Consider the following 25,191-nt stretch of genomic DNA (forward strand, 5'->3'; position numbering starts at 1 on the left):
CAGCAACATGGCTTAGCACCTCTTTCCCCCCTTTTTTGTCCTTCTTCATTTTTTTTGGGGGGGGGGGAGTGGCTAGGATGCCCCCCTTCCCCCCTTGCGACGCCCATGGCGTCCATGTACGGTCCACTTCACAAGTAGATCTCAGGTCCATTCACAGTGTATGAAATGAACAGTAAGAAAGGAATGCATAATATCGTCCAAGCTCATTTGAATAGCTTGTGATTTGAATTCGGACTGGTGGACTTGTGATGGACTTGTGATGGACTTGTGATGGACCCGTGATGGACATGCGATGGACTTGCGATGGATTTGCGATGGACTTGCGACGGACTTGCAATGGAATTGCGATGGGCTCTGACTATACATCCCAGATTTCTTGACAATATGTCACTAGCTGTCGTCTTTTATAACGAGGAAACAGTGTGTCTTGGTTTTCGGCAGTAGACCCCTTGCATAGAGCGCCATTTCATGGGGGGGGGGGGCGTCTTGCAGGGGCGTCAATCGCTTCTTAAAAGGGGGTGGGACATACCTGATCAGAACTGATGCGAGGGGTTCGGGGCCGCTTAAAAAAATTGGATTCTAGATGTTCTGTGGTGTGGTCTGAAGTAATTTCTTACCACTTTCCTCCATGCTTTAACTAATATTTTCTTATCAAAAGATAATTATTTGAAAATCGTTTTCGAGGTTGGAGTCATTGAATCAGCTATCGGTATTCTGAGCTATAGGCGTGGGGTTCGGGGCCCGTAGTACATAATAGGGCCCTGTAAATGAGACACGAGTTCAAAATCCGGGGGGGGGGACATTTGATATTGTGTCCCCCACCCTTCCAAAAGTGTGGGTGGGACATGCCCCCCTGTCCCCCCCCCCCCCCAGGATTGACGCCCATGGCGTCATGTAGATCAATGATAATTTTTTTAGAAACTCAAAATCTCAATTTTATTGATGCTTTTATCACACTTTATGGCAAAAATATGATTTCTTTCCATTTTCCCCCATTTTTACGGCCATATTGGCCACCAAATTGGCCGCCATTTTATAGTTGAAGCATGATAGCAGAAAAAAAAGATACCAGAAATGAGTTTTTGAGGGTCTAAAACAAATAACAAACCATTTTATTGATGCTTTTATCACATAATTTGGCTGATTTATGCCTATTGTTCCAGTGTTTACCATTTTTGGCGGCCATATTGGCCGTCATCTTGGATTATCACCTTCGCATCGGATTTTCTTTTTTCTGTTAACATCCAAATTGTTTCTTAGGACCATAAAAGGCACCCCAAAAATTGGTGAAAGTTAGTTCTGAGTTGGGGGGGGGGGGGGCACCGGGGGTCCCCCAAACATACTCAGCTATAGCGTGGCTAGTTTAGCGGCTAGATACTCTCACGGACACTATTACGAAGAACGCGTTAAACAAGGCTATATTGCCGTAAAAGTGACGGAGAACTTACCGGCTTTTCCAATGTCAACTCCCGCGGCTCCCTCCCGCATCGTTCGGACATCATCGGCGAAATACGCCAAAATGCAGTCCATGTCTTCGTTGTCTGCACACGCCTCCATTTCCTGGGTCAACTGCGTTATCGTTTCTGACACTGCACATTTCAAACAAAGTTAACACAACAACGATATATTTTTTAAGAAATAATAATATAGGTTTTCCCGGCGAATTTCCGAATTCTTCTAATCAGTTTCATTATCTGCCATTCAATTTCGCGTGAGTTTTGCACATGTGGTCCAATTGCGGTTTCTTTTTCATTTGGGGTTCATTCAATTTCATTTTTAGGCAGCCAATATTTTGCTGTGAATGTTCGTTTTCGTTTTCGTGCAGCCTCTTTCGTTTTGGTGCATTCAAGACTTAACTTGTAGCAGTCTTAAATTAAGTCTTTGCAACCTTTTGACGGTTGACGCATTCAAATTAGCGAACATCTGTGCGCTTATAACGTATAACCATGCTTTTCGTTTCTTATTCGTTTATGGACAATCGCTTTCATCGTTTGGTCATTTAAATTAGTAAGATTTTTTAATCATTTTTCCCCCTATTTTTCTCCGAGGTTCATTCCCCCCCCCTAAATTTTGATGACTGTAAAATGTACAATGTTACCAATCAACTGATATGAGGGAAACAAGATGCAACGAAATAATACCGTCGGGAACACTTCTCTTGTGTTATTTCTTAAATGTTTTCTTGCGTATGTCTGACCGAACACTTACCATATTCACAGGGCCCATGCAAAGATTTCAATGCAAACCTTGAAAATACATCTTTGTGTTACATTTAACCTTATTTGAAAGTTTTATTTTCCATTTTGATGGGTGTTTTTGGTGCCTTACCCGTTTCTATGCAAATGCAAAGTTTCATATTCATTAGAAAACACGGCTATTTCAGGAAAAAAAGTTGCTAGAATTTTGGATATTTTGCTGTCATAAATTTCTTTAATTTGGTGATTATATGATGTGTCAGTACATGGCAGTAAACCAATTACCAACCCTTGACGTAATTGTCAACAACACACAACTCATCTGTGCCGTATTCGAAAGCATTTGACTATTAATGAATTCACGACCCATATAATACATATTCCAAATGTAATGAATGTGCATATTATGAAGTTCATGAATATAAATCAAATTGACAACTACGAAAAACGCCATAACAATTGAACTTAATTATCATATTGATCAGTCTTTCAAGGTAATGCAATCTTTGGTCTATTGACGCATTACATATTTGTATAACATGTAGTCCATTGGCACCCACAGGGTTAACGTTAAAGGGGTCTGGATATTCGAGGGGTGATAACCACTAATAAGCTACCACATTGAAAAGGCTGTAATCATCAAGATATAAGCTAGAGATGTACAACAATAAAAAAAAGAAAAGAAAATAGCAACTAGAGTTTGCCACCTCGGGTGGTGAATTTGGGGTCTTGGCCATGGGCTACTGGTAAAGGAGCTAAGATTTCACATGAGTCCATATTTCATATGACCCCGGCTCCAGAATTATTTGGAAAGCCTTTAATTTTCACCCCAAAAATGATACCCTATTAAACCTGGGTTTTACATATTATAGGATTTAATGTAGGCCCTACATTCCGCAGAGAACGCATTTCGAAGAGAACACATATGAGACAGAGTCCCCCAAAATGGGACCTCAAAATTCATCACCAGGATATGAAAGCTGATGTTGAAAACAAATTATGGACTGGACACAAATTATACAACATTTTTGTCCCACTTCTTTGAACAAACACTTACGACTCGGCACCTTACATTGGTATCACACTCTGATTTTTATATATATAATTACAGGGTGAGTCAGAAAGAAAGTAACCTGGATTAATACTTTTTGTTTTCTTAAAAGCAATTGAATTTAATACAGGAATGAAGTATTTCTTAAGAGCATGTTCTTCCACTCATCTTAAAAAAGGAATTACTGAAATTGATCCAAGCTATCAGAAGTTAAGCATGTTTAAGACCTATTTTCATATAGCTGTCCATGGAACGCCATTGGAAGCTATTGATCCTGAGTTGAGTGAGAATTACAGATTACACCCACACATTCAAATACAAATGGATTTCAATCACATTGTCTGATTCCAAAGTGTTTCTCCTGTGCCCTGGTATGCGTCCAAAAATTAGACCCAGCCCCTGACGTTTTGAAATTGCCACATTTCGAAATCCGTCCCCTCCCAGAAAAGAGTAAGGATTTAAAATGGGTCCACCATTCTATTTTGCTCTTCAGACACTGCTTGTAGACATTGTGTGGAATCTTGTTCTATGCTATTGAACCCCCTTCCCCCTCTCACCCTGATATTCTGCTTAAGATGCAGGACCACAAATTACTGGGTTTAACGATACATACCACCACGTTCGGCTTCTTGCACCACCAAGGCGTCAGCTTCAACCTCTTCGAGCACCAAGGCGTCTTGCTTGACCACGAGGAACCCCACCGTCAGCAGGGCCAGCAGACAGGCGGTAACAGGAGACATGATGGCAATGCGGGCAGAGGTTGACCAAGAGCTGTCGGTTGAGATCGAAGTCCGGCTTGAAACCAAGTCAGTTAATCGTGCTTAGCGTGATTTGGGGCTGTGCGCCTGAAAACTTTCGTCGGAGCAGTTATGATTCCTAACATTGGTAGCAATCGCTTATGTAAGTCCCTGAACGTGCACATTCATGACTCAGAGTCACGTGACCAAAGTTATAAATTTCAAGTACAGATGGGCTATAAAATCGCAAGGTCCTTTTGGCAAAACCTTGGCGTTCTTTCAATTCTATTTTGTTCAATTTCTTAAGATTAATTTTTAGTTTTAGAATACCGATTAACTTTTTTCCCCCGACAGTTAATGAAATACAATGTATTTTGAAAAAAAACCATCCCATTTAAACTTTGTCAGCAATATTGCACACAAATGCAAAGTCATTTTGGCAAGATGTCAAATACCAAAATGATGGAACTGGCTACGTAAATTTGAAATATTCATGACTGGGCAATGACAGGTTTTATGAACCGTATGTTGCATTAATTGAGGTAAAATAAAGTACCGTTGGCTGCGTTGCATCTTGTTGAGAAACGTTAATTGAGTTTTTGCATTACTTGACTGAATATTTTTTTCCAAACGTGTATATAGTTTAATATTGTTTCTGATGAACGGGTTCTGCAAGTGTTTTAAGGTGCACTTTTAAAGGGAATGTACATGATTGGCTTTTCCTGTAATTTTCAGAAATGAATTATTTGAGGGGTTAGTATCATAGATATTGTTACACTGACATGTTTGAAGGTTTGTGTAAAAAATGCTTGAAAAACCAAGAAAAATAAATATTTTCACGTAGTCTAGCTGGTTCCTTGACTCCACTAAAGGTACAGATGTATCATTTAAAGACGCCGGAAAACTGTAAGATAAGGGAACCAGTATAGCTGGCCTGCACCCGTTCATGAACATGTAACCAATAGCAAACACAATTTTTACTGAAAAAATGGTAAAGTTGGAGCAGTAGTTGAAAATAAGTTAGGTTTTTCCAACAGTGGTCGGCCGACCACCGTTGGAATTGTATACAAAAATACCAGTTTCTTCAAAATGACTTCACACCAGGTGTCATAGATTTACAGGATGCTTTAGACTGTCATTTACCAACATCCTAGTAAGGTATTTCGTAACAACTTGGTAGTTTGATTTTTCGATGTTTGCAAATGTTGTATTTTCCCTTTAAGACGGTTAGAAACATTCTTTGTGGAAAAACTGCAGACACGTTAAACGTATTATGCGGGATCGTTAAGGCATCACTGGCCCGCTCATGGCTCACTCGTCCATCTATAGGCCTTTCTTTTGTTTGTAAACATTGGCGCCATTTTGTATGGGCTGCCGTAAGCGCATAAATTGAAGCCGTGGTTGGCAACGTATTTTTCCAAAAAAAATCCTCATAACGCCGTTAACACATAGTAAAAAGACATGTGTAGGAATTATTTTGTAGCTTTGCTGAAAATGTTGTACTTTCAAGTATCGAATAATATTTTGGTGATCTGTAATAACTCTTCTTCATTTTTGCAGTGTTGGACCTTCCAAAGTTTTGCAGGCCGTGGTTGGCAAAAATGCAGTTTGCCAACCAAGCGCAGAAAGGTCTATTGGAGCGGTTACAGCGCCACCACGCGGCAAACATTGTCGTGTGTTGGACTGACCGGCAAACATTGTCGTGTGTTGGACTGACCGTTTCAACCGACCTTCAGTTACGAGATTTTTTTGTTTTAGATAATTTTGGTATCATCCAAACTTTATTATTGTTGTATATATTCCACACATAGCTAGGTTGATTTTTGTGTAAAGCTAGTTTGGAACTTCATCATAAGCAGATTTGTGTCGTTTATCCAACATGGCGCCGCACAGCCCGTTAATGTGGCTGAAATACATTCACATACTGGACTACCTCCGTATATCAGCAACTAATTTGCCATATGCCCTGTGCATGGAAGGTCCCGTTGCTAGTGGAGCAGAACATCAAATTAAGATTGGAATTATTTTGTTACTTTATACTTACACAATAACGTCTACAACTGCTTAATAGGGAAAAATTGAATTCATAATGAATTCAACGGTTTTTTTTTAAAATTACCTTCAGAGGACTAGTTATCTTGTAATTTCGGGTTGAATTCGAACGAATTTCTGCTGCTATTGGTTCACGATAATCAATAATACTTTTAGGGGGCAGCGATAAGGCCCCCCCAAAAAAGTCTCCGGTTTCTGGTATGCGCGCGCGTCGCAGTAGCCATGCATGCGCGTCGGCAAAATTATTATTATTTTTTTTCAATGTAAGATGATGTCTCAAAACCGCAAAGCTCACTGGTTCGACTGGAAACCTGCTGCTGCATAATTGAACGTATTTTAGATGGGGTTACGATCGAGTATAAACTTTATGTGGCCTCTCTTGGCTCCCATACACTAAATTTAGTCGGGCACCATAATTATGCAGTCATCAGCCGATATTTGAAGAAAAAAAGGAAAAACTAGAGCTGTATGTCTGTTTGAAAACAAAACACAGGGCTTTTTCGCATTTTATAAATGTTTTGCTATGTTTGTCCTTTGCAGTCACTTTTTAGCTTTTAATACAGACGGTTAAAGGTAGTTAATGCTTAGAATATTTCCAAAAATAAAGCTTTTTTGACATGACGTCACATGCCCTGCGACGACGTCATCTTGAAAATCCTTCTCAATGCACATTTTGTCATTGTGGTCTTGGTTTGAACCAAGTTTACAGTCGATCCGATGAAAGAAAGTGTGCAATTTTGGAAACAGAATGACGTCATAGTCTTGGCATAATTTTTGTATGAGGGTCTTCCTTTGCTGTAACTTTGATGACGATTCCAGATCGCCAAGTTATAAAAATGGTGGCTTGAAAACGTGTACAAAGTCAATGGGCAAAAATCCCACTGCAGAAAAACTGCACCTTTAAATAAGTGATTTGCCTTTAAACTGAAACATTTTATAAAATATTACTTAATATTCTGACTCTTGGGAATATTTTCAATCAAATGACACAGCGTTAAATAATACGATTTCTCTTTCCTTCTCATAGTAATTCTCGGCCGAAGTTCAGAACTACTCAGTAAGATATATGGTAATAATACATGCACTGTACAATTATAACTTTAGTCTAGTTTGTGATAGACTGGTTCCCGGTCCCTCAATTGTCCTTCGGACTTCGAATGCAGGGACAAACCTGTAGCGGGCAATGAATATGCTGGACTAGTCTAGGTCTGATTCCCACCCCTGAATACAAAATCACAACTACGATATTAGCTCGGAACCAGCTTATTGCAAAATGGCAACAAGGCTACCCCTTAGTGCAATTTATTTTGTGATCAGCTACGATTTTCGCTGGATTCGGGCGATTCCATTGCATTGCGCCACCAAGAGCTTGCCATGGAGAGTACATTTTTCAAGTTTACGGTCGACAAAACATGGCCCATTTGAATGAGTGTCAGTAGACAACTTGAGCTAATATAGTATAGATTAGGGCATGGCGTTCTGCCGCCTTACAAAAAAAACATGTTGATAAAAAGAAAAACAAGTCAGGTGTGTTTACAAACACAAATGCCCCGCAACCGTGACTGTTCCCATGACATAACACCACTCTTTTAACATCAACTTACATGTACCTTGGTCACATGGAATGTTCATTGACAGCATTAGTGTCTTCTGTAGGTTTTATATGAATTAATCCCTAATCCCTATGATCTCAGAATAAATACAAGATTTCGATTGCTTTAGCCACTGTGACCTAGACCCTTGACCTTTTGGCCCCAAATGCAAAAGGCTTCTTAGGATTACCAAGGACAATCCACAAACCAAATTTGAAGTTCATATGTAAAGTATTTCTCAACTTATCGCGCTGACAAAATTTCTTTTGTTTTAGCCACTGTGACCTTGACCCTTGACCTTTCGGCCCCAAATGCAATAGGCTTCTTAGGATTGCCAAGGACAATCCACAAACCAAATTTGAAGTTCATATGTAAAGTATATCTCAAGTTATCACGCTGACAAAATTTCTATTGTTTTAGCCACTGTGACCTTGACCCTTGACCTTTCGGCCCCAAATGCAAAAGGCTTCTCAGGATTGCCAAGGACAATCCACAAACCAAATTTGAAGTTCATATGTAAAGTATTTCTCAAGTTATCGCGCTGACAAAATTTCTATTGTTTCAGCCACTGTGACCTTGACCCTTGACCTTTCAGCCCCAAATGCAATAGGCCTCTTAGGATTGCCAAGGAAAATCCACAAACCAAATTTGAAGTTCATATGTAAAGTATATCTCAAGTTATCACGCTGACAAAATTTCTATTGTTTTAGCCACTGTGACCTTGACCCTTGACCTTTCGGCCCCAAATGCAAAAGGCTTCTCAGGATTGCCAAGGACAATCCACAAACCAAATTTGAAGTTCATATGTAAAGTATTTCTCAAGTTATCGCGCTGACAAAATTTCTATTGTTTCAGCCACTGTGACCTTGACCCTTGACCTTTCGGCCCCAAATGCAATAGGCCTCTTAGGATTACCAAGAACAATACACAGACCAAATTTGAAGTTCATATGTTAAGTATTTCTTAAGTTATCGTGCTGACAAGATTTGTCCGGACACACACACCCACACACCCACCCACACACACACCCACACACCCACCCACCCACCCACCCACCCACGGAAGGACAAGGCGGAAACAGTATGCCCCTTCGGCTTCGCCGCGGGGCATAAAAAAAGGCAAACAGATCCTCGAATAATACGCTTCCGAAACTACTGACCGGAAAAACTAACAATTTCAAATGTCCCGCACTGCGAATTTGTCGACTCTCTCCCACAATGCACTGCGAAAAATGAACTCTCCGCGGCAAACTCTTGGTGGCGCACTGCATTGTGAATCGCCCTAAATATAAATACTATCAATACAGAGATTTATTTTATTTTATTTATTGTAATTTTTAACGAGGGTAGTCCATTTCAGATTAAAAAACTGCTTTCCAAAGGAGCCCTCACATTAAAATTACATGAAAACAGAATGAAACAAAGAAAATAAAATTACAAAAATAGACAAGACTTTCCAAAAAAAGAAAATTATTTACACAAAACATACAGTATGAGTAAAAACTAACAGAGAGCATAAAAACACTTATTGCACATATACATTTGCACATGTACAATGAAAATCATTACATGGAATTACATGGAATTACATGGAGTCCCCCAGTAAACCTAAAAAAAGCAGTGCTAGTAAAAAGCAAAACATCACAATTATCCCGATTTACACGTCAAAAATAAAATGCTCAGAAAGAAAAAAGTCAGACTGTAAAATAAATGCCTTGTCATTCCTCAAAGATTTGCATAAAGTCCGACAACAGTGCATGTAACCTAACCAAAAACCACATATAAACCAAACAGTTACACATGATGATTACTAAAAGTGTAGCTACATGTATAAACAGCTATCATATCCCAAACCGTCCCCTCAGAACTGATTAAAAACCGGATTCATTTAAAATATGTCGTTTGAGGTTTATGCAAAACAAGAGGGGCCAAACTTTCAGTAAAACCTATGCAATTGCACGGTTGAAAGTTGCCTTCGTGGGGACACTGGTGATTTGCCAACTGGTTCTAATAACTTTCCATGCGCAAAGTTTCAATCATAATAAAAAAAACCCAAATACTGCGCACGCGCGGAGGTGATCCAATCAATGGCCTTAAATAGGAACTATACCGATTCCCAAATTTATTGGGGGGGGGGGGACCAGTCTAGGTTTCTGAGGGATAGTATCTCTGGTTTATACTTTGAAGAGATGGAATCTAAGCATAGAGAAAACTACATTAGAAGGTCAGCTCAGGCCTCCAATTTTACCAACCCTGCGTCGTTACATGCTTTTCCTAGGACAGTAGTAGTATTGAAGAATCCTATTTCTTCAGCTTCATGCTATGTAGGCCTACAGTTAATGTTTTGGTGAACAAAAATGAAGAAAACCCTCGCATTCCGTTTCGTTACAAAATTGATATTAAACTAGTAGCGGTTTTGAGGTGAAAACTGTTATGTCCCCCAAACCAAAGAGTAAACCCAACCCCGAAATTTACTTCCCAGAAACGGAACCAAAACAAAGTGGACATGAATAAAGCAAAGGCAAACCAGTTCACACCTTAATTAACAATTAATATTATTATTTCAACAGAACCAATACAAAACACTTTACACACAAATTCAATTTACGAGAATACCAATATACCATGATAGATTACCAGAGAGTGACTGGTGGGGCGAGCAGGGGGTATAACAAAAAGTTCATAGTTTTTGTCTTGGTGGTTGCTCTATGATGACTCCGGTGATGAGCAGCAGGAAAAGGGGAAAGGGGTTCCTCTAACGGGTCCTCCCGTTAGGCAGCTAGTATGGTCAGTACGCCGTACTCGTGAGTTCACGCACGTCGGATCAGTACCCCCGTGAAGTGACGTCAGGGTCCGGTAACTCAGACCCAAGTCTCTTGTCCGACGAAGTCGCCAAACCCAAACCAGGCAGCACCCTAGCGGTGCAAACTCCAAACTTCCTTGAAGCTCCAATCTGCTGTCCAGTCGACGAGCGACATTCAGGGGGAGATCATCAGACAGCAGACTCCCGGTCTTGGTCTTCAGGCGCGTGCCCCGGAGAAAACTCCCCAACAGCCGGCAGTGGGCACAGTCGTGAAACTCACGGTCCTCTCCGTCCGATGGTATGGGATGAAAGGCACACCCCAAAGCTCGACGATCCATTTTATATGGGGACGAACATTCCAGGCACACCCGATGCATACCGTAAATTCTATTACTTTCCGCTCTCCGAATTTTTAACGATTGTTCATTCTAATTTGCATATCTAAACTGCTCGCCCCAATTGGGTTAAACTGCTCGCCCCTTGAATAGTTGAAAAGGTTTAAGACATCGTTCCAGCCACTATTTTCTTGAACAAGAAAACCGATATTATGTAATACAGTTTTACATTCCACCAATAAATAATACAATTCTACAACTCTGGAATAAATATTAATTATACATCATCTTAACAAAACACATTAAAACAAAAACTGGAAAATGAATGTCGCGATGATGATAAGTTGTCCACTTGCCCACTGGCTGGATCCGCCACTGTCGACACAATTCTCATCATCTGAAAGAATAAACAACCACAATTACCCAACTGCAGTAGTGGCGTAAATCCATGTCGGCAAAAAGGGGGAGGGGAAATGATCAAACTCAAAATCATACAATTGGGGGACAACTTCACAAGGACATTTTTTTTGGGGGGGGGGTGTCAAAATAAAATCGTAAGCCTGTGAACGCGCGTGCGTGCCCATTGTCTATGGTCCGGAAAAATATAAATAAGAGCAGCTTAGAAGTGTACTCGTTTTTATGAATGAGAAATGCATCAAACAGCAGAATGGTGTATTTATTACAAATGTACAAAGACATTGGATTGGCTGCACACTATCTACGGCTGTACTGTATAAATGCATGTGTGACGTGTTTTGTCTACTAGAGTACCAATATGTTTATAATGCTTTCATTAGCCCAAAATGTGTCCACATATTAAGAATCTTAACACCGCAGAAGATAAACATAATTTATCTATTTGTTGATAAAGTGTTTGTAGAAAACTGGGTGGGACATGAACAAACTGGGGCGGGGGCAAATGCCCCCATGCCCCCCCCCCCCCCCCCCCCCGCAACTGGGGGATATTTACGCCCTTGAAGTTGTACCGAAGGCACATGAAAATACCATTTACTACATATCGCTTGACGTAGATCAAAGGCGGACCCAGAACCCCATTTTTTTGGGGGGGGGGGAAACAAATTTTGGTCCTCAAAAAAAGTGGTTCTCAAAAATTACGGCGTGGGGTACGGGGCCCGCTAAAGTTTTGGATTCTAGATGCTCTGTGGTGCGATTTGAGGCAATTTCTGACGACTTCAACCAATTTCTTTTAGGAAAAGATGGTGGTGTACGCAGTGCCTGTCTTTATTGCGACTTCCCTTAAAAATAAAATAAAATTGGGTTCTTTTTTCGGGAGGGGGGGGGGCACATGGCCCCCTTTGGCCCCCCTGGATCCGCCCTTGACGTAGATATTATGTTCTTACCCAACATTGCCCGAAGATCCTCCACGTAATTATTCCAGAAGTAACATTGGTCACTCCGGAGAGCTCGGCTTGTAGATAGGTTCAGGTCAAGCACCTTGTACTCCAAACCGGGACTGCTGAACTCGGGCCAGATGTACTGTGAAATCGGCGGAGAACTCGGGGACTCCTTGCTTGGATCACTGATCAAAAACAAAACAGCGATAGTTTGAAAAAAATCCAATTGATTTAGCCATTAGTCCGGTCAGACCGGTTACGTAAAATACTGCCTGAAACACTATGGTCATCAGTAATAGTTATTACGATGGACGCAAAGACATCATTATTCCATATTACCGAGGTCAAAACAATCTATCTTGACTGCTGCACAAGAACATTTTCTGAGATGAAACGGTACAAAATAGCACAAGGAGATGTTCAATCAATGACAACTTGTGCTTGAAAAAGAACTATTTGGATGAGTCTCCATGTACAGGCCGCAACATGAGCACGCAAAACTTGGCACATTGGGACGGGAACCATTTTGTTCCCAGTTACTTTTAGGTGATATAGCCATACAACAATCGACCGTTATGCTTACCGATGCCAAGTGGCAAAGCTTTAACAGTGAAAAGTGCAACAGTATTTTCCTAGAAGTAATGGTCAGTCTGAAATAATGGACTTAAAAATATACTGCAACATTAGAAAAACATGAGAAAGACGCTTAGGGGGCGGTTTGCCAGTCGGTATGTATACCAATTAGAGTACCGTAAGACTTGTTGAGTATCACAGTGCTCACGTAAGTTACATTCTTAGTTACTCACCCACTCTTGGCAAAATTAGTCCACAATTTCATGAAGTTGACAGAGAGTACTTTCTCATCGTCTGTTAGATAAGCCCAGAGGCTCCCTTGCGCGAACGCCCCACCGAAGACGAACGCGAGTTCTTCCGCGTGACCCGCCCCGATCCAGCGAGGTCCCGGCACAACTCCGGCATAGTTATAGTAGGACACGGTCGGAACGTGTGTCATCAAGTAGCGGTACACTTTATTCTTTGACGAATGATGTCGGGCGGTTGTGTCGACGGTGCATGTGAAGAACAGGTCTCCTGCTAACTGCATAAGTGAAGGGTAGTAATCCGCGTCTTCGTACTCGGCTTGCGACCAGTCAATGTACCTCATTTTGGTGGCATTCAACACTGCTCCTTCACCGACAGCTGTGAAAGCAAAACAAAAGCCCCAAATGTACTGATTACACACAGTACTTAGTTGAAAATAAGCAAAGAAGAAGCTTCTGAAGAAGTCCTTGCTAAGGATGAACTATCAAACCACTGTTCTTTTTTGACAGTACTAAGTTGAGTAATTTAATACTGTCTCGATTCACACTCATCAGGCCGGTGAAAGGTTTCCTCGCATTGAACGACGGAGAATTATCATCTATTCCTCCAGGATGGATGTCTAACAGACGGTGACTCCTTTGTGCACTGCCTGAATATATCCCTACCATCTAATTTGTTCTACTCTACGGTGAATAGAAGTTCCATTGCACAATCACAATTTTGGCAGCTCTGACCAATCAGATGACGAGGATTTATTCAGGTGTTGTGTAAAACAAATAATGAATGCACATTCATGCAATGGAAAAATACTTTATAAAGGGAAAACGGTTGAAGAGATATATCTTTAAAAAATGTACCGAACTTTCTTAAAACCTACCGAATGTCTTGAAGGTGCTCGCAAGGAGCTCATCAAACAATGTCCTGTTGACAAAGGGCGGGTCTGGTTGAGTCAGGTACTCGGCAAACATGGGGTTGGACGCAAAGAAAAACGTTCCCTTTTCAGCATTTGAGCCTATGAGCATCGGCACGTGGTTGTATGTTCCAGAGGCGTACGCTTCCAGCGGGGTCATGGTCAGGAATATACCGTCGACGACAGGATAAATCCATTCATAAATCTGAAATTCACAAACAGTTATGACTTAGGACTACTTCCGTGGGCACAATGTGGCGTTTCAGTGGCGTATCCCAAAACGTTGGCATGCCAGGGAAGTCTAGGTATGGCATCTTGATTCGATAAGTTGTACCTCGTTAGGCTATCCTGGACGCCGGGTGCTTTGTTTATCGGAGAATGTTAAACAAAATCCTTGCAATTTGCAGTTAGCACAGGGGTGACTGAAAGTGATACAGCGCAGTCAAGTTCCCACCTCGTGTAAAATAACAGGGGACTTTTGCATTAAAGTGTAAAATTTAGGGTTTTAAGCTGAAGGAAATCAACATTGGTGATGTCATACCGCTAATTGAGCCTGTATAAGATCATTGCCGTCTACATCTTGCAGACAGGTTATCAGAGCTGCGCTGTCCGAGGTACTGCAGCCAACAGTCTCGCCCAACTGGAAGGCCTTCTGGCGGAGCACCTTGTCACATTCTTCGGTTAATGGCCCAACATCTGGCGAAATTGGCCCATTACTCTACAGAAAAAATATCAATCTGGTCATCATTACGTTCCTTACATTGGTAAGATATGCATCATTGTAACGATCCAAACGAATTAGGCTGTCTTAGAATTCCACGAAGAATACGCTTAGTGCTAAGATTTTATTTAATAGCCGTCATTTTTTTAAACGTACCAGCAGTTACAAGTAAACGCGGTTGCGAGAATCATTTGGGCAGTCTTTGGATAAAAATCCTATCATATCACCAAAGGTTTACACGGTTTTTAACACATATACACGGACCCAAATACCTATAGATGGTGTCAAATGTATAGGCTTGGGATTATAATCAATGTCGTGATTTTCAAAATTATTTCTCGGTGACTGTTTAGCCTACCTGTATTATTGCTTGACTGAACAACCCCTTAGCCATGTCGGACAGCACGAGGAATCCGACCATTTCTGCTCCAGCACCCTCACCGAAGATCGTGACCCGCTGCTTGTCGCCGCCGAATGCTGTTGGACAGAGAATGCATCTCGAATAGTAATGAAAAAAGTTTGTGTTTGAGATACAGTTATAGTTTGCCAACCTTATTTACTTTCCGGCATTTGAAAATCTAAGCTATAGTGGCTACGTAGACTCTGCATAGAGGGAACTTGTAAGCCATTTTTTTTCAAAGATTAGCAGTTTTCACTTCCTTTTCCAGCATAATGGACAGGGGCGTAAATCAAGGGGGGGGGGAGGGGAAGAAGGTGTGGGTATAATTATATCCCCCACTTTTTGACCGGGGGATGGGCTGTTAGTTCACCCCCCCTTTTGTCGTGGTGAGATTTAGAAACATGAAAGGCGGATTTTTCGAAAGGTATTTTTCCAACTTTCCAACAACCACAATGTATTCAGTAGTACTGAAAAATGGAGGAAAAGTACAAAAGCTTTAAATACGCTGTTTTGATGTAAGGTTAAGGGGCGTAAGTATACATAAGTTGTACATCGGTCTAATCAACAGCGCCCCTATTGTCATGTGGTGCCCAGCAAGCCCCCCCCCCCCACGCTTTTCGAATGTCCACGGCTGGGCTTTGTAATTTTAGTAATAACCCGTTCTGCAGTCACCGGCACAGATTTACGCCACTGATGCCGGATATGTAAATATCGACTACTTGTTTTTTTCCCCCGTTAAGATCAAGGACTCAGCACGTCTTGAACATGCTTTTCATAAATCAAGGACGCTATTATATGTAAACTAGCTTATCCTCCTACCTTCTATGTTCTGTTGGACCCACTTCAAAGCCATGACATTATCCCACAGTGCCACATTGCCTGGCGATGCTTTGTCATCTGCAGTCGGGAGAAAATTGTTTGTAAAAGATGAGGTGCTGATATCAGGTCACTACTCTCTTGCAAACACGATTGCTATACAACAAAATAAGCCTGAAGGTGTGGTGATGGTGTATTGTTATTTATGCTCAAAATAGCGGATCGTCTGCTAGTTCGCTGCTCCCACTCATTTGCGAAAACATGGTACAAATAGCGTGGATACCAACGATACAAGCGTTTCACACTGCACCGTACGTACCGTACATGCAAAGTCATAGCACACTGTGATATTCCAAAGGGAGTGTGCATTGACCTTTTATTAACTGAACACGAGATCGTTCTAGGCCAACGAAAATAAAGTATTCAAGACAGAGGTATAACAATGGTATTTGCTATTAGCATTTCAGAACCTTCGTACTCAGAAAAGAGATTTAATTGTCACATGCATGGTGCCACCGTAAATCTTTATCTCATGACTTTCTTTGCCCATTGATGTGTGTCGTTTCCTATGAGGCAGAAGGGGAATACTCTCCCTTTTGTTATTTGTGTAGCATTGACAGGAATGTGTATTCATCAGTGAGCTCACATTATGAGGACCTCATGCAGCCATGGTCTTGAATAAGGGTTCTTGGGCGAAAACATCTTACCTGTTGACAGAAATCCGAAGACGCCTAAGCGATAGTTGACGGTAACTACAATGACGTCACCCACAGCAGCCAATGGCAGCCCATTATAGACGGATTCTATTGCAGACCCAAACGTGAATCCACCGCCATGGATCCAGACCATAACAGCAGCTCCCCCAGCCTTAAAACAGAAACAAAAACAGTTTACGTGCAGTGGACTGTGGTTTATACGGTAAATGAGAATCAGGGCTTGCATGTACCGGTACATGGTTATGAACTGGAAGATTATTTCACTAATTGGCATGTTGCAGTCCATGAATCCAATGCTCAAACAAAGCCTGATTTAATTGAGCTCATATCAGGAAGTGTAGCTGAACCTGATAAGTCGAATGAACATGACCCAGTTGTACATGCAGTTGATTCGGTATCATCACCATGTGACAATGCATTTATCTCTAAACAGGGTAGCGCCGTCAATCATAAGCCCTCAGTTAGAAGACTTGTTCAGGATTTCAATTTGACTGTCCCCGAGAAGTCTCATTTTTCATCACCTCTCTTTAAAACATTTATACGACAGCAGTTGACTGTAGACAGTTTCTTTCCATCTGATGAAGAAAAAGTCTGTGAAAGAAAATTGGAGCGTGACGTTTTCATGCATATAATTGAGAGGTATGTTTCTGTCGTCAAATTCACAGAGCACTATGTACCCGGTATGAAATGTAATATGATGCTGCATTCAAAACCTCGATGTGAACAGTCCAAATTTGCATATTTACATGTCTTAAATGAAAAGGCTGATTGCACCCAGACTCTTAAATCGGTGATTGGCCTTTTGTATGACTTGTTTAAAGTGTCAAAATCAATCAATCACCTCGTTCTAGCTGGGGATGGAGCAACAGTAAAGATATTGCTTGATGTGAAAAAGGAGTATGGAGACATACTTGACTGGGTCATTCCATATGTAGGAGACTGGCATATATTAAAAAATTTCCAAGAGGTGTTGATGAAAATATTTTGGGATGCTGGGCTCAAAGACATTGCCAAGACAACGCATAAAGGCAACACCCTGACCAACTTAAAATCTGGTGGAAACTTTAAAAGAACACACCGATTTTTGCTTCAAGTTTATGAGGCAATATATATTTATCAGTTCAAGTGTTTCCTTGATTTTAGACAGGGTAAACCAGATACACTGTGCACCATCGATAATGAAGAGTTACACAAAATTGTCCAAAATGTTGTGGATCTAGTGCATGTTCAAGGTGACTTCTGTGAGTATGCAGGGATGGAGGAATTTGTTGCCAGGATACATGTAAGACTCCATGAGTTTTTACCAGCCTTGCTTAATGAGTTTTCCGAGTTTTGTAATACTATGGCAGAAAAATATGAAACATTCAAATTCTGGAATAGATTCCTGAAAGAAGATTGTTTTGGCTACATACAGTTGTGGATCGCCATAAGAACTGGCGATTGGAATATGCGTCAGGTTGCCCTAAAGAAAATGGTTCCTTTGTTCTATGCCTTTGACAGGCAGAATTATTCAAAAATTATTCCTGTTCATTTAAGTCACATGCATGGCCTTCCAGAGTACATACTTGACCACTTTAAGAATGGAGGTTTTGTATCTAGCATACGTGGGGTGAATTTTTCCTCTGTTGGTTTTGATGAAGCTCATGAAATGCTCATAAACAAGGATTGTAAAATGGCATTGTCTCGAGGATTGCCAACAAATATGGACAAGATTACAGGAACAATAGAATTTCAAGCCCGTCTTGTTGATAATTTTCAGCAGCAAATTTCATTTCACTCTTCATTGGGACATCTTCAAAGAGATTTTTCTCCTTCTGTGATCAAAGCTGAACTGGAAAATGTGAAAACTTACTTTTCTAAGGCTAGCGAAAGCATTATCTTTCAGAATGATCAGCAACCAATTTTGATGCACGCCTTTGAAGCTAAACCTGCCTCAAAGGTTCAGCAAAAAAGTTTGTTATCGTACAGAGATGTTGGACTGTCGTCATATGACAATTACGTTCGTTTCTGCATTTTGAAAGAGTCCAGTTTAGCTAAACCTGTAACAAGGAAACATCGTCTTCGAACTTTTGCAAAGGAGAAAGTCACAAAGCGAACAATTAATTACCTGGAAAAAGAAAAAAAATTAATAACACTCTGTTATAAACGGACAATCGCATTTTCCGAAGAACACAACCAGCCTATCAATCAATTGCTCCAATTTATTGAAACACCTAGAGCTCTTTGTACTCCATCTGGTTTACCCTGCAAAGGTGCTAAGTATGTGATGTATGGCCTTCTTGGCAAGAGGTATGCAGGGACATGCTCACCTGTGAAAGATGCATATGTTTTCCCCTCAGGCACATGTTTAATAGCAGAAGGTATGAATATTATTTATTCAAATCCCCTGCCAGGCTTCAAAACCTTTGTAGAATATGCTCAGATGATTGTGTCAAGATGGGTGACGCCATTTTTTAAGAAAAAAATATATGGAAGTGCGCATCCTTTTTGATCAAGTATGCTCACAAGGTATATCTCCCAAAAGTTTTGAAAGGCAAAGAAGGGACGCTGGGATAGACGATGAAGTAGAAGTTTATTCACTCATAGCTGACAAAACTCCTCTCCCAACAAGTTGGTCAAAGTTTCTGAAAATAAGGCAAAATAAACAGAAACTTTGTAAATATCTATCACACAAATTTTTAGAAATTGTCCCATCCACTTTACAGTCATCTGATCAACTTTTTGTTACATCGGGCGGCTTCATAGATGATGAGTCTGTCACACATGATATGACAGGAATGTGTGTTTCTATGAATGGAGTAGTCCCACATGAAATAATTCATAATCATGAAGAAAGTGACACCCAAATCTGCTTACATGTAAGAGAAACTGCATGTCCAACATATACTCATTAGATCGGGATATAGGTATGATTGGATTGCCGTTTAATTTTCGTAATAAAATTGTTGTAATTCAATTCAAGGCCTCTTCAACAGAAGAAAAATTTCTTGGTATTGATGTTCTCAGATCTGCTCTTTCAAGTGATACAGACCTTGCGCCTTTATTGAAACAAGGACACGATGTTCATAAGATAATCCAAATCTTATATATTGTTACTGGCTGCGATTTTGTTTCTTACTTTGCACGGCTTGGGAAAAGTACCTTTTTGAAAGTATTTTTTCAGTTTTCAGGTTTTATATCAGGAAGTTCTCTACCGGAGACATGTGGTCAGCTATCTTTTACTGATCTTCATGTTAATCATGAGCTTGGACTGCTATCATTTTATAGATTAGTTGGTTGTGTTTATTTCCAAGCAAATCGTGCTTCTTTAAATCAACATGCCAGTAATCCTGTCGAGCTTTTCAATAGTATTGAGGCGTCAACAGTATTTGAACATCACTGTAAATTTCTGTCCATTATCCGCAAAGCATCTTGGCAGGGTGTTTATGAGGATACATTGCTACCCTCTGACTCTGCACTGTCCTTCCATTGGCTGAGATCATGTTGGGTAAGCCAAGTGTGGGGCACAGCAATGCAGCCGATGTTCAATTACCCAGACTTAAATCTGTATGGTTGGCAACATGATAATGATTCTGATGAAGTACAGATTGTATGGGATTCACCAGCAAACATGGACAAAATTTGTAAAAATGTATTGCACTTAACAAGAGGTTGCGCATGTGCCAAAAGCAAGTGTTTGACGAAACAGTGCAAATGTAGGAAAATTAACAAAGCATGTGGGCCTGGATGCACATGCAGAAATTGTGGTAATTTACCTGTATCAAGTGTACATTTGCCTACACCAGAGCCTGTTATTTCTGATGATGAGTCTCTGCTCTCTTGCTCATCCAGCAGTGATGAAGAGTTTGTAGACAATGACGTTTCTGTGCCTTCTAATGATATCGGTGATCTAACCGACAGTTTCTTCTCTGAAGACAGTATGTCAGAAGATGAGCTTTGAAACTACAAATATGTATCTTAGGCCTGATTACAATATCAATGAAAAGTGGTGAATTTCTTTTGTAATCTGTTAAATGTTTTAGTGTGTTGTCTTTTAAACACTTGTAGCGTACAATGTAAGTAGTAGAGCTTTTATTTTCATTTATATTCTAGCTAAATGTTTAGTGTAAAACCATTATTCTGGCACAAGTTCAAGTAATTTAATCGGTATAATTCAAATACACTTCATTATGTTAATTCAAAGGGAGTAAAATGAAGCGGGTTATGTAATTTGAATGCAAACTTATTTTAATGCATGTGAAATATTTTGGTTTTATGTTCTGAAACTTGCTGCGGTTTACTTTGTTGTTAATATTTCAAGTCTTTCAGGTAAAGCAAAGGTGCTATCTTACTTAATTGCCAGTACAGCAGCTGAGTTATTAATGTGTGCTTCAACTATAAATACTCTTTGCTAATTAAGTTGTTTAAATACCAAAAAGAAAGTATTCAAAACTATTTATTTATGCATTGCAAAATATCTTAGACGAGTACCATTTACTCTATACGGGTTTCCAAGTAAACGGTTGTATTGGAAGTTAAAGTGAACATTATGACATATATTTTTTATTTTAGTTTCATATCCACTGTACATGCCATAAGTTTAATTTTCCAAGAGAAAAGACTTTTTATCATTTTATCATTAACTGTGTTTATGTATAGTTGAGTTTTTGATGCAGACTTGTTATTGTGTATGTGTCAATCATGCAGTTATTGATTCTGCACTTTTTTTCAGAAACAAAACCACCGGTATGGTTGATATATGATGGAGATTGTGATAATACATGTACATGTACTTGCGTACTAATACGGGTAATATGATTTCCAATCAGTGTGAAATGCAGTTTTTTTGGCCGGTGTCAGACTGTTTCATTTTCTTTATGAAACTTTTTAGTTACTCTTAAATTTTATGGTACGAAATGAATACAGAGTGTGCACAAAACAGCAGGGTAAAATATTGCAGTTGGTGATAAAGAGGTTTTCTATAGTGTCAATTTTTTTATGTTTTGAATTTGTGTAATGTAACAATGTTGTTTGTAACGAAATAAAAGAGTTAACAGTCGAAAAAAAAAGATTTCAGATTTACTTTCTCCTTCATTGCAAATGTTCACATTTTGGGGTGGGGTGAGATTCCAGACATGTTTTCAGTTAAGATATATGACTGCCGAAAGGATAGCTTTAAAAATGAAATAATAAATAATAAAACCAATTTATAAGTAAGGTGATTGTTACATCAGTATCCCCCCAAAACTTCCCAAGTTAAAACAATTCTGGACAGAAAACGATAAACAAATCCATAACTTGCACACGAACTACATGTTTACATGTACATCCGGGAATTGTAAGAAGCGATTGCCTCGACCAATCAGCGAGCAGGAAAATTTCCTGCGATCATGGCGGCATGATCGCTTCGATGTTTTCGGAGATCGCTGGAAAATCGATGTGCCCTGACCCAGGTAAACAGGCAATTGTTTAAATACGTACTGATTTTGGAACAATATGAAATAATCTGTCTATTTTGTGTGAAGACGAGTTGTGGTGCCATTGAAAAAAGATGAAAATTCTACGATTTTTGTCATACATATTTTGTCGTTTTGAGACCTACATTTCAAAGACGTTTTACACCAATAAATAACACATACTGGTAATAAAATAACCATTGACATTAATGTACAGTATTCAATTCATCATTAAACAACCTTTTTGAAAGTCAAAACCCACTGAAATAAGCACAATCGGCGAAATTCTTTAAGATACCAGAGTTCATGAATATTCATTAATCAAGGGTAACGCACGACGAACTATGAATGCGTAGCAAATAAATTGAACGGCTTGTGCGTGCAGTGCGGACTGACTGTAAAACAAATCTACAAATGAAATTGAGCCATTGTCACAGCTGATTCTGATTAAGCATAACTTTTCTAACTATTCTAAGTTTCCACAGCAGGACCATGATTGTCGTTGCAAATTGTACAGTTAATCTTTTGTAATCCTAACTTAATCCTCTACACTGGCCAGTAGACTTTTGTTGTTCAGCCTGGGCTTGGTGCTGGAATTTAGTTGGCGAGCTTGAGTGCTTTCCAGTATGCGGTAAATGTGGGTGTTGGCTGATATAAGACGGAGCAAAGTGGGTGTGTGTGAGTATTGCTATACATGCTATTGTTGCGTTAGCACTGTGTTTTGGAGTGCATGCTGGCGTAGCCATTTTTGGCAGCTTGTGCCGTCCCTCGGCCATCAGCATAAAAGTTGCAGTTCTGTGAGGTTCTTAGGTGTGGCTCGGACAAGCATAGGTCAGCGTGACAATTGGACAATCATAAGTTACATTTCCTTTTGTTGTTTCTCCATTATTGCTTGAATTATTGGTTATTGAGTATTGGTTGTTGTTGCTTGAACAAGCCTTGAAATATGTGAATATGTTTTCTTTGGAGAAAATACTGGCATCGAGTTGGTTAATTATTTTAATTAGAGATGGTCCTTATATGGATGTACCTGAAGTTGATGTACTTGTGATGTACTACCTGGCCCTATTAAGTGGTGAATTCTGAGGGTTGGTCCCATGACCGCCGACTTGCAACGCCATGTCCCTCTGACTGGATTGGCCCATCTCTGACCTAGACGATGAGAGCGGGATACCTACCGCAGATGTGACAAGCCCTATCAGCAAAACTTCAACAGCATATTGATTTAGAATCGTATAGTTTCTTAATGATACTTTTTGCACTTTGATCACCTGATATATTTACGCACATTTTGAGTGTACCATTTCATATAAATTAATAGTTTGATGCAACTATTTGCCTGGATATTAAGAGCATTATTTTGTGCATATACTCTTGTGTATTGCTGCACAGGTGCTGTTGTTTGGATGTACATGTATAATTTGTGAATATTGTGTATTGATGTATTGATGTAACCTGTGGTGTCCAGCTACATGTAGCAGTGTTCTTTGACTTAAAAGGAATGGAGATTGTTGAATTGGTTTAGTTTAATATTTGTGAGAAAACCCCAGGAATTGTCATTCTATGTGATTTTGATTGAATCGTTGAATTGGATATTGACTTGTAGGTTTTGAATAGGAAAGTTTTAAGCAGCCAGTGATGTTTAGGTGAACACAGAACGGATTGTTAATAGTGTGGATTTATGGATTGAATTGTTAATAGTGTGGATTTATTGCTAGGCACGTACATATATATACTGGATGCTGATACTGACCGTAGATATTTGATTGTAGATATTGAATTGGAAGTTTGAATCGGTCAGTTGTATTTGCTGTGAAAAACGGAAAGTAGATTGCTAGATATTTTAAACAGTGAATTTACTTACCTGCTATAATTCCATTGCATAAACTGAATTGATATTTTGAGGTGGTTTTATATGTACCTATAAGCTGATTATTAATACGATTTCATAACGAAGATTTCCCCTTGACATTTCAGAACGTACGATTTTGATGTTGTGTAAATTTGTCAAATAAATTTGTAAGAGTAATTTGTAAATATAAAGGATATAGTTCATTTGTCTTATTGTGAGAGTCCCGGCAAATGTGACAGCCATATTTAGGGTTCATGACAAGCTTAAGAAGAATTGAGACCGCTAACTTGTCCAAGCATGTGTGACTCGCATACCTACGACAGACACCCCTTCCTTTTCTGTTAAAACATATAATGGACATAAAAACATTCTCGGGCCTATGTGGCGAGTATCCTCCAACTTCGACTCACCATCCGTTGATTGGGTGCGAAGACATTGAGATAAAGACAGTCTTCGTTTATCACCAAACTCAACCCGACGTTACGATCTTGAAGACAAGCAGGCCTGAAGTAGGTTGCAACATAGATGCCACTCCACTCCGTCTTCTCTACCGGAGGCTTGAAGCGCAGCTCACCGAGAGGCGGCTCAGCAAACGGTATCCCCTTGAAGACATCCACCTTCGTGCCTCCTGCTCCTGTGAACTCATCTTCTATGAAGATATGGGTTGTGCCCTTGATTGCACCCTGCTGCACCGTAACCACGGGCTGGGATGTTGTGGCTACTACTAAGCTGCGGATGATCAGGAACACAAAAAATGTCTTTCCAGTCATCGTGTTGATGTGCAGAATGTTCCCGTTGAGATATCGGTGTGTTCTATTCCATAATGGCGACTCCACCCACTGACACTGCCAAAAATGTGTTCATTGTATGGCAATGATTAATAACGATCTGTTGATAAGTAACATTTTCGACACATACCAACGGTAGTTTAATGGGGCACATCGTCCTGAAATCGCCAATATTATGTTTAAGATTTTTACTTATTTCAAAGCTCTGTTTGAAAGGAAACTTACCTCATGTCGCAATGTTTTTGGAAAATAAAAACCCAACACAGTGCCATATTTTCAATGGGGAGCGCTGATAAATTCCTACAATCAGGCATACTATATTAACTAAAAGTGTACAATGCACCCTTCTCATTACTATTTATTTATGTTGGCATGTACCTCACATTCTTACATTTTGCTAGTGCATTTGTTTTTTTAAGGAATTTATTTTTGGGGGCTAGACAAAATTTGGTCACCATTTTTGAGAGAACAGAGGCCCAACATATGATTTTAGCTGTTTCTCAAAAAATAAGCCCCCCCCCAAAAAAAAACCAAACAAACAGTTTTTGAGCTGGAAAGCAAAAATACCGGCTGTACAACTTGAGAGCAGCATTTTCAAATGTCCCAAGGTACCCT

The 25,191-nt window shown here is 39.9% G+C and overlaps 2 protein-coding genes across 2 annotated transcripts; both read right to left on the bottom strand.

Moving 5' to 3' along the window:
- Positions 1–8,836: 8,836 nt before the first annotated feature.
- On the bottom strand, positions 8,837–23,035 carry LOC119722164 (cholinesterase 1-like). The gene is made up of 10 exons (XM_038192211.1): positions 22,967–23,035; positions 16,493–16,652; positions 15,789–15,866; positions 14,928–15,046; positions 14,390–14,566; positions 13,816–14,053; positions 12,926–13,316; positions 12,126–12,304; positions 11,063–11,161; positions 8,837–10,054 (listed from the first exon to the last, which is right to left on the bottom strand). Exons 1-9 carry the CDS (start codon positions 23,033–23,035, stop codon positions 11,067–11,069), a joined length of 1,506 nt encoding a protein of 501 aa, XP_038048139.1. The 3' UTR covers positions 8,837–10,054; positions 11,063–11,066.
- A 1,048-nt stretch (positions 23,036–24,083) lies between these two features.
- LOC119721812 (carboxylesterase 4A-like) lies at positions 24,084–24,558 on the bottom strand. Its single transcript, XM_038191768.1, has one exon. The coding sequence runs from the start codon at positions 24,556–24,558 to the stop codon at positions 24,166–24,168; it is 393 nt and encodes a 130-aa protein (XP_038047696.1). The 3' UTR covers positions 24,084–24,165.
- Between the last annotated feature and the right edge of the window lie 633 nt (positions 24,559–25,191).

This window comes from Patiria miniata, unplaced genomic scaffold (assembly GCF_015706575.1).
Source record: "Patiria miniata isolate m_02_andy unplaced genomic scaffold, ASM1570657v1 HiC_scaffold_14, whole genome shotgun sequence".
Lineage (NCBI taxonomy): Eukaryota > Metazoa > Echinodermata > Asteroidea > Valvatida > Asterinidae > Patiria > Patiria miniata.

What these genes read in the sequence shown, in the direction of transcription:
- LOC119721812 (XM_038191768.1), bottom strand. Translation starts at nt 24,558, where the DNA reads ATGACTGGAAAGACATTTTTTGTGTTCCTGATCATCCGCAGCTTAGTA.
- LOC119722164 (XM_038192211.1), bottom strand. Translation starts at nt 23,035, where the DNA reads ATGGGACCAACCCTCAGAATTCACCACTTAATAGGGCCAGGTAGTACA. An exon ending in CACAAGTACATCAACTTCAG is followed by an intron (nt 16,653 to 22,966) that starts GTACATCCATAT and finishes TTCTGTTTTAAG; the next exon opens with GCTGGGGGAGCTGCTGTTAT. An exon ending in ACTAATTTTGCCAAGAGTGG is followed by an intron (nt 12,305 to 12,925) that starts GTGAGTAACTAA and finishes GTTTTTGATCAG; the next exon opens with TGATCCAAGCAAGGAGTCCC.